Here is a 17,858-nt window from a genome sequence, read left to right as displayed (position 1 = left end):
GTCTCGAGTCTGTAGCATATTCGGCGAAACGCTGTAATCCCAGAGGTAACTGCAAAAACAGTTTTAGTGAGTCTTAAACGTATCCTACAGAAGCCCTGAATAACGGACCGCCGTTGTCCTGGAGGTTTTGTTTGAATCATTATTTGGAATATATTAATAATGATTGATAATCTTGATTCTATTTTCAGAGACAAAAATGAAAAGTTGAAATATTTTTAAAATTTGGGAACTTTATTTTCATAAAATGATTTATAATTATATATATTTTTTAAGTTATTATTATTCTTTTAAGATCTGTTACTTATACCAATACTTTATAATAAGGATTTTGATTCTATGATTATCTTTGTTTTTGTGTCTTGTTTCTGTGGTCAGATGGTTTCGTGGGTGCGTGTGGCAACAAGTTCTTTGGGCAAATTGTGAAGTTTCTAAAATAAAAACAACAGTCAGTTTTTGGCAAAAGGCCAGTGTAGAAACATTACTGCTCACAACTGGGACGAAAACAGAACAAAACAAAACAAATCCAATTAAGACGGAGTTACATGAAACAGGCACATCACTACGGTCTCCGGTTATGCCGTCAATAAAGTTCGAAGCAGGCCGCAGTGAGACAGGTTGGAGACGCGCGGCCGTGTCTGTGTGATTTTCCTCTGAGGATTCTGCAGCAAGCAGTGAACATTAAAGTGTCTCTCTTTTCATCATCGCCTCCACCTTCTCCCGCTCCTTCTCTCTGCGGAGGTGGATGTTTTTTCCGATCCCGCCCCGCCCACTTGCTCTACAGAAAAAAAGGAGAAGGTTTGTGACGTTGAGTGTCAGTTTTAGATGACTGCACCCTGAGCCTGTCTGCAGTTTCAGTAGGTGAAGGTGAGACGCTTGTTAGCTTGAAATAGACACTTTTTATGTCTTCACTACAGTGAAACACCAACCTGGCTGTTGTTCAGTAGCGTTCTCACCTGCTGCTGTGACTGCCTTCAGTGACCCTGTGGCAGACAGAAACAGTCAAGTCAGGAAACACGAAACCATTGTCACCACAAAGTCAAAACTCCTGTTCGATGACATAAGGCAAAATAACAATCAGCCAGGGTCCAGTCAAAATGATGAAGACAGGCTCTCCCAAGTGGACAGACTCACCGTAGCGGAGTGACTCTGCTTGTCGAAGCGAAACTTGAGATTAGGCCTTGGAGCATTTTTATTCTTGAGTTCTGATATATGTGGGAAAAAAAACAGGAAGCATAAATACAGTATGCTGAATGTCTGTAGAACGTAGAAAGAGAATATTTAGAAGCAGGACACTGACCTGTGGGACTGCGACAAACCGCCAGAGGAGTTTGACCTTCTGCAACCATGCCCAGCTAGGAGTGTGGATAGAGGTCGGGTTAGCGGCTTCCAGTTTGGACAAATGGTCTGTGGGAACGTTACGGCTCACCTGGTGCACATCGTCAGTGGCCACACTGAAGGTGCAGGTGCTGGAAGTCGATCTGGAAATCTTGCTGCTGTCCTTCCTCATGCCGATTCTGTGGGATGACAACATGTCATTTCATCGCTGGAAACCAAGCGTTTGTTCCACAGACCAGCAAACTAAACAAAGGACACACAGATACACTCACCTGTCACGCTGCCCCGCCTCCGGAGAGCTTGGATTGGACGGAACCTCTGACTTCACATCCAGCGTTTGCTGGCAGCCGTCAAAGCTTCTCTGTTCACTGAGGAGACTGAGAGTGGAAGGTCTGCTCAGCAGGAGGCTAGTCTGTGTTCACAGGTGTTGGCAGGAAAGGTGAATGCTCAAAATCACACACACACACACACGCAACTGTTACCTCCGCTGGTTGTGTCTCTCTGTTTGGCTGTCTACGCTCAGGAGACGCGGGAATATTCCAGAGCGCCGCTTCACGGGAGATTTGACATTATACTTCAAAAAAAAACAAAAAACAAAACAACACTGCTGTAAAAGTCTATTGACACAAACGTCAACCCCCTGTTGACCTTTGACCTACCTCAGCGCTGATGTGGGCCAGCCCCCCTCCGCTCAGACTGGTGGGCAAACTGGGTCCGCCTCTTGACATGGTCTCCATGGAGACGCTCCGCCCTCGCATCGCCCTCTGCCACACATTGATGGGAGTCACTCATAATTGCTAGTTGTATCATTACCTTTAGTGGCAACTTCGAGTTGGATGAGACTCACACCTTGATGGACTCCAGGAGACCCCCGTGGGTGTGTCCGTTCTCAGCCCGCCCCTCCTCCTCCAGACTTGACGTTAATCCCAGCATGCTGTGCGAGCGCCTCTGCAGCTCATCGTGGAGGCTGTCGAGCAGGGCGGCCCGGGTTCGCTCCTGAGCACAGGCACACACAAATAAAAATAAGATTAAAAAAAACATCCGCACACGCAACTACGTCATGGTCTGTCACAAACGGGCAGTGTGGTGCTGTGTCCACCTCCAGACGGGCGAAACGATCGCTCTTGTAGCAGGCCAGCTCAGCGTTGATGAGTTTGGTGAGGAGAAACTCTCTGAACTCTGGACCCTGAATGCATCACACGCACACATCGTCAGCGTATTTAGGCTGCGTTCAGACTGCAGGCGAAGCCGAGCACCTCTCACCTTCCTGAACACGGCTGGGTTTGGGAGGGGTGGGCCAAAAGGAGGCACGTCCTCCCGAGCTGTGACGGACATCTGTCAATCACAAAGCTTGCTTTTAAAACACGAGTGTGACCTCGACAGGGCAGGAAATGGTTTACAAAGAGGTGACGGATCAGAAAGCCATGACCACTCTGCCCACATTGCCCGTGATTGCCAGCGACAGTGTCACAGAAATCAGTCAGCAGAGCTAATTAGCTGTCACCTTGTAGCAGGTGCTGTCCGTGCACGGCTCCTCCACCTGCACCAGGATGAAGGCGTGTAGGAAGTTGGAGGCGATCATGTCGGGGACAAAAGGGGTGGCTTCCTCCTGGAACACCACCGCTACGATGTCGTTCCCTATGTGGCGTTTCCTCTGCAGCTGGAGGAGAGTCATGTGATCACACCATGAAGTGGTGCTTTTGTTATCGGACACTGTAATACTTAGATTTTTCACTGTCATTTACACATATATATATATATATATATATATATATACATATATATATATATATATATGTGTATATATATCTATATACATATATATATATATATATAGATAGATATATATATACACATCATATATTTATATATTCACACATACATACATATATACACACATATACATATATATACATATATATATAAACATATATATGTGTGTGTGTGTGTGTGTGTGTGTGTGTGTGTGCGTGTGAGTGTGTCTACCTGTTGTGTGTCTCCCTCAGTGAAGGGCAGCTTGGTGGACACATGAAACATGATCTCCTGCTGCCTGTGGACAGCATAGACCGACTGGGAGCCTGTCTGACCGTGGGACACATCCAGACCCCCACGGAACCTGCTCAGGAAAACAATGGCGGCGATCAGGACTTTCTTTTTGGATTCTGAGATAAGAGGACGGCGTTTTCTGTACAACCTCAATTTCATTCCTCACCCCTTGAAGTCCTGCAGCTCCACGGTGTCTCCGAGCAGCTGCAGGAACTCGCTGAAGGCCGGCGACTCCTCGTTGTTCCTGAACAGCTCCTCCTCGGACACCTGGTGGACAGGAAGAGCAATGACATCTGTTGATCAGCAGACGTTTTCCAACCATTTTTGCTATTTGAGCAGCATGTTTGGCCCGCTGTCACCTCTGACCTATGTCAGCATTGACACAGGGTTGACTGGATAAATTTTGGGCAAACCATGTGGAACTAATGTTCCTGATACCTGTCCAAACTGCTGGTAAACCACTCCAAACTTGAAGGTTGTGTTGACCTCATGCTCGTCAAAGTTGACTATCAGCTGAGACGCCTGAGAACACATAGACAGTCAAACAGGGGTGGGAAAAAAAAATCAGTCATACTGGATCTCCTTAGTGGTCTATTAGATCAAACTGGAGGTTTGTTTGTTTTCTTCGCACTCACCTTTGGATAGAGGACAGGGCTAAAACGCAGACCTGCTGCTTCGTCACACAGGAGCTACAGCAGTCAGCAAACAAAAGACAGGCCAAGTTAGAAAGGCCCTTTAATCGGATGTTCACCAGCGCAGGTCGAACCCTGTCTGGCATGTAAAACACAACCATCGGCTGATCCATATTTCTGATTAGCTAAAAGCTTTTATCCAGGGATCCTCTTCCCAGCAGTCGAGTTAATGTGGCCCTTCAAGTCATTCAGCATAACGGCATGTGTGCATGTGTGTGTGCGCGTGCGTGTGTGTGTACCTTGGCCAGCTCTGGCACACTGGGGATGTCAGGCAGCTCAGTCACTGATAATCTGTTGTAGACACTTTTCAAGCGAGACCTGCAGCGACAACAGGGAACAAGAGTGTCCCAAGCCTGTGCCTGTGCGCGCATGCATGTGTGTGTGTGTGTGTGTGTGTGAGAGAGAGAGAGAGAGAGAGAGAGAGAGAGTGCGTGCCTGCACAACGCGTGCATGTACCTGATGATGACATGGAGGGACTCCTGCTCTTTTTCTTCTTCATGCCTCACAGAGAGCAGAAGGTTTCCCAGACTGCTGGACGAACAAGAGAAGTTTAAGTGTTCCTGAGAGGGAGGGAGGGAGGGAGAGGGAGCGTGGGAGAGAGAACACACACACACACACACACACACACACACACACACACACACACACACACACAGCCGTTACCTTCAAAAGTGCAATATGACTGGGCATGTCTACTTTCAGTTTTTCCTTGATTGAGTAATACCTAATGTGACTGTTGTTTGCACTTATTTGCATGTTTTATAGTAGCATTAGCTCTTTGCAGGAGCTGCATTACCAGGAACCCGCTTTGACCTTACCCTGCCTAAAAAGTGCTCCCTGTATGCCCGTGCAGCCTCACTGATCTCCTCCAGTTGATACCCATAATCCCCTGCTAAAGGGCTTTTCTCCGCTTCTCCACTTAGTCTTCCCTCCTCCTGCTCCTCCTTCTCCTCTTCCTCCTCTTCCTCAACATCTTCTCCCTCTTTATCCTCCGGAGGTGGCGCAGGAGGGGGAGGCTCCTCGATCCAGTATCCACCAAAGACGGGGAGTATGACCTGAGGGTAGGGCGCACCCCTGTCCAACACCTATAAGAGGCCGACACACATTTCTTGGACTCTGCGATGGGAGGTGTTGGAAGCAGCGATTCAGTGAGGAGCAAACAGCGTCTCACCTCCTCGATTCTCGGATACGGAATGTAGTCGTCCTGAAAGAGGAGTGCAGAACAATCACAAACAGAACAAGGCACGGCCTCCACACACACACACACACACACGCACACACACACACGCTAAAGAATATCCTGCACAAGTGATGATGATAATAATGAGGGGATGTGTGAAGACGACATTGCAACCTAGAATCATTTCTAATCTCAGATCATTTTCCCTCTAAAATTCTATTCTATTCTAAGTCTGGCTCTGAAGATGATGCGTCTTTTCTTTGTGAACAGGCTAATGAGTGAAATGCAGCGAGGCGAGTTTGGGGGTAGGACGGACATGAGGACGGACAGATGGACAGACGTGCCTTCTGTCTCTGAGGGACCGTCCTCATCTCGGCAGCCTCAGGAACCTGCTGCACCCGTGTCAGGGAGAGAGGAGAGCGTTTACTTCCTGTCTCGCTGCAGACTCAACACCTAGACACTCACATCATTTTCCTTTCGGGGGTTTTGAGGTTGCATTTACTCTGAATTTCTGAAGTGTTCAATGCAAATTGGACACAGGAGTCCAATTTGCTTTTTCTGCACTTTCACAATGAGAGAAAAAAAAATGTTCTTACCTCCATTTTGTCCATCATGTCGAAGAAATGAGCCGACTGGTTGCAGACAGACGGAGAAGAGTGTTAACGTGTTTTGTATGTTTATTCCTGAAAAAGGTCAGTTTTTCATGCTGAGGTGACTTGATGGTTCTGCAGTGTCGTGGTGCAAATTAGCAACATTTCTCTAATGAGGGCTCACACATAAAACGCTGCAGACTCTAATCACGTTTCTCTTCCTTCAGCTTCCGCTGAAATTTACCCTGAAACTCACGTGTATGTATGTGTGTGTGTGTGTGTGTGTTACCTTCATGGTGGGGGGTGCAGTGCGGGGGGGAGAAGGAGGGCAGTCTGCAAGGGGAACATTGGAGATGGTAAGGAGCTCCTGTTTGCTGAGGATGGAGATAAAGGAAACCCTCAGCATTAGCCACTAATCTTTGTTTATTGGCTCAATGTAAGCACCCCATAAAACACAGAATATACATTGGAAATATAATAAGTACTTGCTTTCCAGCTGAGGTTCATGTACCTCATCTAAAATGCTGCTTCAATTCAACCAAATGGCAGAAAACATGCTCTTGCTGTCAGCCGATTTATGTTGTGCTTTTGTCCCAATTTGCTTGTGCACCACATCTAATCATTATAGCTGTCAGAGAGAAGCGATGTATCTGTCTCTGCACGCTTTCATCAATCACACACGCACGCACGCAAGCTGGCGCGCACGCACGCACCATCACATACCAAACCCCTTATGCCTTGCCTCTGAACATGAGACGATGACATGAGTTGTTCACCAGGTGACACAGGCGTTCCTGCCTTACAGCAAGGAAGGTTGTGGGTGTGATTCCTCAGTCTGCTTGTTTTCCTTGTGTCTGCGTGCATTCTCTCCAAACGCTCCAGCTTCCTCTCGCGGCCCAGAAACATAATCACTTAACCGGTAACGCTAAACAATCTGCAATCTGTTTGCCTGCGTATGCAGCCCAGTGATGTCCTGTGAAACTGCGCGAGATGATATATGAGACAGGCTCTGGACATGTCTGTGCACCCAACTGCACGATGAGTGGTGATGGAGGATGGATGGGTAGTTATTGGGCAAAATTTCTTCATTCTGTTGGTTGAAAAAGTTGCTGTTCCTCACATTGCCATCATATTTCCCATATTCACGGTATGTTGCCATATTTATTTACGGAAATATTCCCGTTGCCATGGTTTCTCCAGGTATGATCTGGATTAAACTTCTATCTGCAGCCAATCAGGCCATTTGATCGGACGCCAAACTTGCTCACTCACGATTTGGCACCGAGATGAGAACGCTGAGTCATGTTTCGCAGCTACCAGATTCTTGTGGATCAGGCACCAATGGCCCAGTTGGACATAAATACTGATGAGTCATGATTTGCGATGGAGAACATGGTTTATTAGTCAGGAACTGCATGACTCACTCTTATTTTTACTGGTGAAAAATTATTTGTGTCGCACTGTTCTACTCAAACCTCTAACTGCCTCTTGGAGTATCACCTCTAGTGGTATAGAGAGGTACTACAAGGGCTCGCAGGTTAGGTCTCTCAGCAAGACAATAATGCTGCTTTTGTTTTTTGTTTTTTGTTTTTTGCTTTTTAATTAACACCAGCTGTATATATTTTATAATTTTATATTTTTTTCCCTGCAAGTTTTTATGCAAAGCCACCACATTGTGTCTCTCTCCTCAAACACACATATTCATACAGACACACATGCAATGCAAGGTCACTCTCCCCTCCTGCGTGGCCCTCTGGCAGTTCCAGTTTTAACTCTTCTGTGAAAATGTCAGTTTGCTTAAATTAATTTGGATTCATAAAGGACACACACTTTTTGATGAGTGACGATGAGGAACAGTATATATGGGATGTGAGCTGTGCAATGCCTAAATGGCATGATTAAGAGTAAGCTTGTACTTATACCAATGTTACTGCGACTGGTGTAAAATCAACATTTAAAGTAAATGAGAGCGCTACAGACTAAAACAATTATGAGAAAAAATATGTTTTACAAATAGATATTTTTTTCCTTTGGTTGTGTGCATTTTAACTGTTTCCTCAGCTCATTATTGCTTTGATTTAAATTCTTAAGGAATTTTTAGTGGAGCGACACAAAGGTCAGAGCAGAATTTAAAGAACAGAGAGAAACGGGACATGAAACCTGCTGAGAGAAAAGGTCACACCATGGCAGGACACTTTCTCTCTCTCTCTCTCTCTCTCTCTCTCTCTCTCTCCCCTCCCTCTTGCTCTACCTCTCCATCTCTCTCTCTCTCTCTTACTCTCTCTATCGCTCTTTCTGTCTCTCTCTCTGTGCCCATGTGTGTGTGTGTGTGTGTCTGTCTGTGTGTAAAAAATAGTTTCACTTTGGTGCTCAACTGGCTCATTATCCCTTTACTGACAGCTGCGTGTCACAGACCATCACATCATCTCAAACACATACACACATCATCTCATACACACACACACACACACACACACACACACACACACACACGAACATAAGGTCCTTTGGGCCTCTACCAACAACATGCCTCCACAGTTGCTAACGCTACGCAGTTCATGACACTCTCGATTTAAATGTAATGGGTTGTTTCCAACGCAGGAACTTCTCAAGCATTCTGAAATTTCAAGTACCAATCACCTGGAAATGTCAGCTCCACTAATAATAATAATAATAATAATAATGATAATAATAATAATAATAATAATATTAAATTTCCCCTCCTCTTAGAGATTGCAAAAGAGTAGAAAGAAAACAATCCCACTTGTTGCCAGTGAGACAACTAAGGGACAAAAATAAACAAGGCTGCACCAAAAATAAGAATCTTTTTTTCTTTTTATATGCTTAACGCCCTTTGATTTTTACGGTTTTAATCGTTTGAATCTGCAGTCTGCAAGATCAAAGAGCTGTTTTGAGTTTAAGGAACGGCTGCTTACACTGGGGGGTGCTAAGGAGCCTGCTGGTGCTGTAACTATTGGGGCAAGCTACTGTTTTTCCTCAAAGACACACACACACACACACACACACACACACACACACACACACATACACACACACACAGGGACGGTGCGCTGACAGACTTTTTAGAAACCAGTGTGTGGTGTTCACCTGCCGGGAGGCTGGCAGAAGACGCACACACTTGTTTTCTTTTTCTCTCTATTTATGCTCGCCAGCTGGCGACTGAGTCACAACCATCATCATCATCAACAACAACAACAACAACAAACAAACAGCACCAGTGAAGAGACGCTGCTGGCTACTGTTTCTAGACAGTGTCTGTCCTCAAGCTTGACCTATCTATCTATCTATCTATCTATCTATCTATCTATCTATCTATCTATCAATCGATCGATCTATCTATCTATCTATCTATCTATCTATCTATCGATCGATCTATCTATCTATCGATCGATCGATCTATCGATCGATCGATCGATCGATCAATCTATCTATCTATCTATCTATCTATCTATCTATCTATCTTGGCGACCTTCAGTTAAAAGTTCAAACAGATTCCTCAGTCCATCTACAGAGGAAGCGTCTGACACATTGACACACGATTTGCCAGTTGACTTTCAGTTGATGCTGCCGCTTAAATGTGTCGCAAATAGTAACAGCGCACACACGCACACACAGACACGCACGCACGCTCACAGATGGACGATGAGAGGAAATGCCAGACTCACCAGTGGTCGTGCTGCATTGTTGCATCGCTATCGGTTACTGAGGAGCAATAGAGAGAACAACACCTCCCTCTGTCTCTCCCTCTATCTCCCGCTCACTGTTTCTTTCTCTCTCCCTCCCTCACTCCCCCTCGCTCATAATTCCAGGATTATAGCGCACACTTGGAAAGAGAGATGGACAGAGAGAGGGAGGGAGGGAGAGAGGAGGGGGCCAGAGCCAGATGGAGGACAACAGAATGCTGAGAGGAAAAATGGAGAAGATGAAGCACTAAAATTTGCAGGGAATGGAGCGAGACGCTGCTGGCTTTACTTCTCCGCAGGGAACCAATCGACTTCGAAGTACCAATCAAGACGGTGCCCTGCCACCACGTAGAGGTCATTTAATGTGAACCTGCTGCCATATTCTCCTCTTCACATTAAAACCAGATTCTAGTGTAGATGTAAGCTCATAGGAAATGTGACTGTTTGACAGGTTCCAGGTGGTGTCAGAAAACGCACTGATAGCCCTCCCAGCTATCTCAGTCGCCCCCTCGACTCCCATGTGTTTATCATCATCAACGCATGAAAGCACCCCCCCACCCCCGAAAAAGCCCCCCAAACATTTGCAACAATTTAATTCAATGAAACTCGATTTAAGATTTTGTCGTCTCGCTCATACTGAAGTGACTAAAAGCCAACAGGGAGGGAAGTCAGAGAGGGATAGAGTGAGAGAGGGAGAGAGAGAGAGAGATGAGATGTAGAAAGATGTGATGGACAAACGATAAAGTGTAAATTAGAAAAAAAAATCTGCTGCAGGGAAAAAAGCAGCATGATGGGTCACCTTCCTGCAGGCACACACGCACACGCGTACACACACACACACACACACACCTCCTATACATAACTCTCCTGTGAACGACGACTACTATCCCGACTGATGGATGGAAGTTGCAGTGACACCACATGAGGGAAACGTCAGATCACGGCAGCCTGAATCCACTATGACAACATTTAACTGCTGCATATTTAAGGATTTATTCATAAATACATGAATGGAAACCAGTGGATCTTGGGACAAATTGCGATCCAATAAAGAAGCTTTCCATTGATTTCTGTCACATTAGCACCCATGGAGGTGCAGAGAAGAGTGTGTGTGTTTTGTGTGATTAAACTTCTACTTACCGAGCTCGCAGAGCGCTGACTGTCGACTTATCAATCCTGCAGACAGAAGCACAGACAGCAGCATTAGCAGCAGGCCACACACACAGAATTCTCTATTAACCTTGGTGACCAATTGTGCATGTGTGTGTGTATGTGTGTGTGTGTGTGTGTGTGTGTGTGTGTGTGTGTTAGGGAGTGAGAGCGCGAGAGGAAGGTGAGATCTCACGGCAATAAAAAACCCTCTTTATTAAAGTGCTGCAGCAGTAAATAACACCTGCACCACACACACACACACACACACACACACACACACACACACAGGGAAAGAGAGAGCGAGCAAGAGAGAAAGAGAAGCTGAGCAACATTCACATTCAACAATGTAAATCACAATTAATAGATGGGATCAGAATAATACAGGTTCCATCCGGTGATCATTGTAAATAAAGATGAATGTTTGGATTGAATTGGATTCAGTGATTCCATGTTTTGTTTTAATGAGTGAGGAAATAGAACATAAAGTTTCCCAGGGCCCTAATGCTGTGTGACACCGTGCAGAGCGACTGTTTCTGTGACTGCACATCTGCAAATCTTCTTCATTGTCTATTAAACCTCAATGAAAGTAGTGATGAGCAACATGAGGTCCGGCCCATCCACGTTTTGTGTACACGATCAATAATATAAATTACAGACACCAAGTCAAATTTTCTTCAGTGGTGGGTGAACATCTTCATAAGGCCCCTGAGGGTTTAGTGACGAGGAAACCAGCAGTGTCAGAGGCCAGTGATGAGAGAGAACTGGTGAACGCCAGTGACTGACCGGTGGTGAAGCCAACATTTTGCCTGTTTGCTCCATCAAAAGACCATTTATTGATATGTCTATCAAGGTAAGAAAAAATACTGACAAACAGCATTGCAAAAAGGGACTATGTTGTCAGATCTGAAGACGAAACCCCAAGAACTCAAAATGGGGTAAATATCACAAAGCAAACCATGTGTCAAAAGCAGGAGCGGGAAAACTTTTGGACTGATGGCTTCTAAAATTTGACGGAGGGGAGGGGCAGAGCAGGAGCAGATGGATGGAGTGTTTTGGTGAACCAGCTCATAGGAGAAAAAATATATATAATGAGATTTGTAGAAAACATGCTTTAATGTCAGTTGAAAATGAACAAAAGCGTTACAACAACACGTGCCTTTGAAGCCCCATGGTATTTAGCTCTTTATGGTATTTAGTTGTATTCAGCTACAACTCCAACCTCTGTCACCTGCAGAAGTTCTCCGACGACTCAGCCATTGTCGGCTATATACCAGAGGGGGACGAGCAGGAGTACAGAGGAGTTGTCTTGGAATTCGTGGACTGGTGTGAGCGGAACCACCTGCTGCTCAACACGAACAAGACGAAGGAGCTTGTGGTGGATTTCCGTCGAACCACCCAAACACACACATCCGTGAACATCCAGGGCTTGGACATTGAGATAGTGGACTCATTCAAGTACCCGGGTGTTCATATGAACAATAGACTGGACTGGTCCACAAACACCACAGGGATCTACAGGAAGGGCCAGAGTCGCCTCCATATGCTGAGGAGACTGAGGTCCTTCGGGGTCAGCAGGGTCCCTCTCCAGACATTCTATGACACTGTGGTGGCCTCTGCAGTGTGCAATGCCATCGTGTGCTGGGGGAGTGGAGTCACGGACAGGGACAGGAGGGAACTGGACAAACTGGTGAGGAGAGCCAGCTCCGTCCTGGACTGTCCATTGGACTCCATCCAGGAGGTGGCGGACAGAAGGATGTTGGCCAAGCTGACGTCCATCATGGACAACACCTCCCACCCCCTGCACCACACTGCGGAGAGCCTGAGCAGCTCATTTAGCTCGAGGCTGCTGCACCCTCAGTGCAAGAAGGAGTGCTACCGCAGGTCGTTCCTGCCTGCAGCCATCAGGCTGTACAATTGCACTCTGTAAAATCCCATCCACTGGGATACAACAAAAATCTACAATAACTGTAAACTTCTCTTTTAGATGCAATACAAACGTATTTATAGCAGAGCATGTAGCACATGTAAATTCAAATGTTTAATATGTAAATATCTTGCTTTTTATCTCGGTTCTTATTTCTCTATATATACTTACAAATATTTTATTTTTGTCTATATCCTCAGTTAATATAATTCTTGACCTTTTGTACTGTAGCCTTTTTTTGTTGTTGCTGTAATTATGCAAATTTCCCCATCGTGGGATCAATAAAGGTCTTCTTCGTCTTCTTTTAATGAAAATACTCTTAAAACACTGAAAAAACAGATGAAATACAGCTGTTTTTTTGTGTTTCTTTTTTTTTTTTTTACTATTAATGTAATTTCTTCAACTTCGGTGGGCCAACTCAAAAAGTTTAGAGGGCCACAAGTGACCCCCGGGCCGTAGTTTTCCCATGCCTGGTCCAAAGTGTGAGGTTGGTGATTTACCTTAGTTGTAACCATTAACACTCCATACAGACTTCAGGGGTTACACAGAGAATACAGGGAGAGGAGAAGGAGAGGGTGTGTTGATGACTGAAAGAGTGAGATGGGAAGTGAGTGATCAAGTTTAAAAGCCTCTACTCAACTCCCTCCGGTCGCAAATAACACATTTAAGATGCACGCACACACTCACACTCCTGTGTGATTTGTCAAAGACAGCTGACCAGCAATGATGAATCCTTTCACATCCAGAATACAACATCTAATTTTACCTGTTTATACCTGTTCAAAACAACCATTTGTGCAGAGCATTTGTTTGTTTTTGCCTGACCATATTATAATGTGGCGACACAGTGGTGCAGTGGTTAGCGCTGCCGCCTCACAGCAAGAAGGTCGTGGGTTCGATTCCGGGGCCTGGACCTGGGACCTTTCTGTGTGGAGTTTGCATGTTCTCCCTGTGTCTGCGTGGGTTCTCTCCGGGTTCTCCGGCTTCCTCCCACACTCCAAAAACATGCATGTGAGGTCAATTGAACACTCTAAATTGACCATAGGTGTGCATGTGAGTGTGAATGGTTGTCTGTCTCTATGTGGCCCTGCGATGAACTGGCGACTTGTCCAGGGTGTCCCCTGCCTTCGCCCTAAGACAGCTGGGAGAGGCTCCAGCAGACCCCCGTGACCCTGAGCTTGGGACTAAGCGGGTATGGAAAATGAATGATGAAAAAAAAAAAAAAGATTATAATGTCACACCAAGAATCCTGCTGCTACTTCAAATGTTGCTTTCGGGACTATTAGAGTTTGGTGTTTAAATAGCCTATTTACGAGAATGGGTATTGTGGATGTGCTTATCATTTACCTACCCAGCTCTTGAATAGGATGAGAGTGCACAATTAAAATGTGCTAAAACGATCGGGAAGGATAACGGAGATAAGTAACGGCTGCATACGATATACCATACTATGGTGATATCATAGTCAAAAAAAATTTCTTTTCCTTATTCACTTTCAAGTTTTTGTAAAGTTTGCTTGAACCTCTTGAGATAACCAGATCACTGGCCAATTAGTTTTGAAATATGTACACACACAGTTTAGGTATGTGTAAAATATAAGTATCTTTTTTATCTTTGACTATAATGACACTCAATTTCTCTGTGCCAGTTTTTAATACTAACAATTGGCTAGATTTGCAGTCTGTCGGTTAAAATGCTGCTCTCATTTCATCTAGCTGGCCAGCCAGCTGTGTGCTAACTATCTTATGCATTGTTTTTATTATTATTACACACGTCATTTATTTAGACACTTTAATTATCTATATTATTACACACCTTATTTTCCATGCAGAAATACCGAAATAAACGTGTACCTTCTTAAAACTCATTTTAATATTTCCTGCTTTTTCATGAAGGCACCCATCGGACTTCACCAGCATTCATAACTGTTGACAAAAGGTGTATCAAAAAAACAACAATACAACACAGACACTGAAACATTTTACAGCTACTTGCACGCTAGCTAGCTACACTGAGCTAATCCTCTTTTGGCTGCCTGTTTGTCACCCTCTAAAGGCTGCTGTTCATAATTTATTTGTCCATAATAACGTTGCAACTGTGCTCATTCTCACATTATGCTATAGCTTCTTAAATATTCACATGAACTTTCCGTGATAACCGCATTTACATTCATAACAATAGTAGCTGAATGCCAGGGGTTAGACTAAGAAGTGCTGATCGTGCAGGGTTTGATGTTGTGCGGCATCAAAATGAAACGCTTGAGGAGGAGGAGGAAGAAAGACGGAGAAAGATGGAGAAAAGGAGTTTTATATAAACTGCTTCTGCTGCTGCCCCGAAGCTGCTCCTGCATTATTAAATACAGCAGAGCTAATACTGGACTGACGCGATGTAAACACTTGCAAGGCCACACGGAAGACGTACTTAAACGCTGGTTATGATAGAGGAAGCTGGCTCGGAGTGAGGGAGGTGGTGGAGGAGGAGAACAAAATGAACAGACACATGCACAAGGTGCAGAGAAAGGTAAAGTTTGCATGGAGATGGACTCCACGTAAAAGAGCTAGAGAAAAGAGACGACGAAGGACATATGAAAGGAAACAAGGATCCATCATAAGTAAATAAAGGTGGGTCTGTATTAAGGAGTCAAAATGGGATTTAAGGAAAGGACGGCAACAGTGTGGAGAGGTCTGACGGCAACATGAGTATGTGTACACAGACGAGGTATGGAAGCAAATTAGGTTTGATAACAAGAGACAAGGCCTGTAGAGGGAGAGACGGAATAAACTGGGGTGGAGGAGGAGGACGAGGTGAGGGAGGTGGACAGAACTCAGACAAAAGAAAAACAAAGAGTGTATGATTAAAATAGAAAGAGCGAGTGTACTCAGACAAAGGCCCACATAAAAATGTTGTCAATCACAACCCGATCAAGGATCTGAGTCACAAGCAGGCAGCCTTCTCTGTTCGTGCTCTAATTCCTACCCGTTTGTTCTGTTTAACTGATTTATCGACTCTTCTGCTGAAGCTCAAGTCAACTCAGCTGCTGCTGATACAAGATTTGTTACTGACCAAACCTCAGAGTCACATTTTAACCCCGAGCATGTTAATTTTCAATTTCCTTCGTGTTGTGAACAGGTCTCACGAGAAAACAATCCGAGAGTGTTATACACCTTAAGGCAAAACATATTTGAATATGTGACAGTTATTCACATTTTAAACCACAGAAAGCAAGAGGACACATTATGTGAGAGAGCTGTGATGTCTCCTCCGTATCTGAAGTCACACAATAATACAAGAGAAGACACAAATGAACACACTCTGCTCCAAGTTTTGTTTGGCCATGATGTGAAACGTAGCAGGAGGTTCAGAAAGAATCGGGTTGATCATCTGTAATCAACCGAATCTCATTGTGTAAGAAATGAAGACGAGCGACTGTTTCCCAGACTTCTCAGATGGTAGCAGGTCCCAAAACCCAACAAATCAACCTAAACAAAGCAGACTGACTCATATGGAGTGTTTTTCAATGCTGGGTGTTTGCTGGTGGGGGGTGCTGTGATGTCATAATGATGTCACTTTGTTGCAGCTCAGACTGGAAATGAACCCAAAGACCCTGGACCCATCTCTCTGGAAGTGTGAGTTACCGTCAAAGTGATGAGATCTCTCAACCATTTTTCCCCAAGGGACCGGACAGACACACACACACACACACACACACACACACACACACACACACACACACTCACCATCCGAAACCTCCAAACGACACGCTCCTCTTCCTCCTCAGCATGGTGTCTCGCTCGCCCTCTCCTCCTCTTTGTCTCCCGTTTATTTCTTATTGTGTCTGGATTTGCGTCTCTCCCTCTCTGTCTTCACCGTCGCTCTCTTTACTCCCGTCTCTCCACCTATAAATACTCTCATCTCTGTCGGACGCCCTCCTTTACGCGCTCTCACCACCACCGCCCTCCCTCTCTCCGACTCTTTCTCCCTCTCTCCTCCTTCCTCCTGCCATTAATGCTTCTCTCTCACCCTCTCTTCCCCCCTCTTTTTTCCCACTTCAGTTCAGTGCACACCGCCAGCAGAGAGCGAGGGACTAGAGATGGTGTGCGTGCGTGCGTGCGTGCATGCATGCGTGTGTGTGTGTGTGCCTCCCCCCCAATCCTGATGAAGGAGAACAGCTAGCCGAGACGCCGTCGGACTGACAAACTTATAATACATAATAAATGGAGTTGAATGGCTGACTGTAGGCCTAAGTGTATCTTTTATTTCCTGTTGTGTAAAGAGGGCCAGGCACCTTTTGAAGCTGCTGTCTGATAGAAGTACAAGCGTTTTGTGTGTGTGAAGGAAGATCTTTCCTTCAGAATGATGTGAAATAAAATAAGACTAATGACTTTGAAGTTTCTCGCTAGCTGCTCATACTATATATATATATATATACATATATATATATATATATACATATACATATATATATACATATACATATATATATATACATATATATACACTAAATGGCAAAGATGAAAGTCTTTGGGTGTGCAAATGCTGCTTTCTCCACTCCACTGTGGCATCACTCAGGAATAACGTTCACCAGGGTTCTATTGACCATGTAATGTCCTTTAGATTTAACATGCAAGCAACAACAATAACAAAAAAATAATGGAGAAAAACATTGCAGTGTTCCTTTATCCCGACAATGAAAATTGTGTTAATTAATTCTTGCAATGATTTACATGGAAGCAGAAACCTCTAAGACTGAGCAAGGAATGACAATTAAAAGGTATCTGTGCAAACGTGTGTGTGTGTGTGTTTGCCTCTAATTTGGGAATTTCTTGACTTTAATCCTTTGGCAGTTGAATGTATTTGCATCCAATTACTATCTACAATGTGATACAGTCTGATCACATCATACATTTCGACTCAAGGCCTACTTTAGTAATTAAGTTCTTTGGGAGAATATGGTGCAGCGCCGTCTTGAGGCTGTAGGGTCTAAAGAGCCACAAAAACAACAATATTTTATTTGTGATGGGAACCCATTGCAGCCTTGGAGAAGTCTACAGGCACTGATACCGAAAGTCTAGTGTTGTCAGCTGTTTCTCCATCCGGTCACAGTCAGATATCATTAAGAAACAATGAGCTCGCCACCCTCTGGCCATGAGAAGGAATAAATGTTTTAAGACACTTATGCAATAGGTTTTATTTGAAACGCAATACACTTCTACTAGCATTTTGGATTGTTTTATA

The 17,858-nt window shown here is 44.7% G+C and overlaps 1 protein-coding gene across 2 annotated transcripts; it reads right to left on the bottom strand.

Annotated features, from left to right (window-relative positions):
• Nucleotides 1–292: 292 nt before the first annotated feature.
• On the bottom strand, nucleotides 293–16,605 carry rap1gap2b (RAP1 GTPase activating protein 2b). 2 transcript variants are annotated; one of them, XM_076032062.1, is made up of 25 exons: nucleotides 16,361–16,605; nucleotides 10,688–10,723; nucleotides 6,133–6,217; nucleotides 5,850–5,885; nucleotides 5,598–5,645; nucleotides 5,245–5,277; nucleotides 4,892–5,158; nucleotides 4,530–4,633; nucleotides 4,313–4,391; nucleotides 4,017–4,070; nucleotides 3,820–3,903; nucleotides 3,548–3,648; nucleotides 3,322–3,451; nucleotides 2,840–2,995; nucleotides 2,599–2,670; nucleotides 2,435–2,521; nucleotides 2,185–2,331; nucleotides 1,995–2,099; nucleotides 1,818–1,909; nucleotides 1,608–1,712; nucleotides 1,427–1,514; nucleotides 1,298–1,352; nucleotides 1,132–1,202; nucleotides 954–980; nucleotides 293–775 (listed from the first exon to the last, which is right to left on the bottom strand). In XM_076032062.1, the coding sequence occupies exons 1-24, from the start codon at nucleotides 16,402–16,404 to the stop codon at nucleotides 972–974; spliced, it is 2,088 nt and encodes a 695-aa protein (XP_075888177.1). In that variant the 5' UTR covers nucleotides 16,405–16,605; the 3' UTR covers nucleotides 293–775; nucleotides 954–971. The 2 variants fall into 2 exon arrangements, with proteins under 2 accessions (XP_075888177.1, XP_075888178.1); XM_076032063.1 differs by lacking the exon at nucleotides 5,598–5,645 and having other exon boundaries at nucleotides 16,361–16,603.
• Between the last annotated feature and the right edge of the window lie 1,253 nt (nucleotides 16,606–17,858).

The sequence above is a fragment of the Nelusetta ayraudi genome, unplaced genomic scaffold, assembly GCF_046127955.1.
Source record: "Nelusetta ayraudi isolate G7.1 ecotype Tasmania unplaced genomic scaffold, CSIRO-AGI_Nayr_v1 ptg000033l, whole genome shotgun sequence".
In the NCBI taxonomy this organism is placed as follows: Eukaryota; Metazoa; Chordata; class Actinopteri; order Tetraodontiformes; family Monacanthidae; genus Nelusetta; species Nelusetta ayraudi.
The sequence above is the reverse complement of the archived record's forward strand: the minus strand, read 5'-3'. Positions and strand labels throughout refer to the sequence as shown.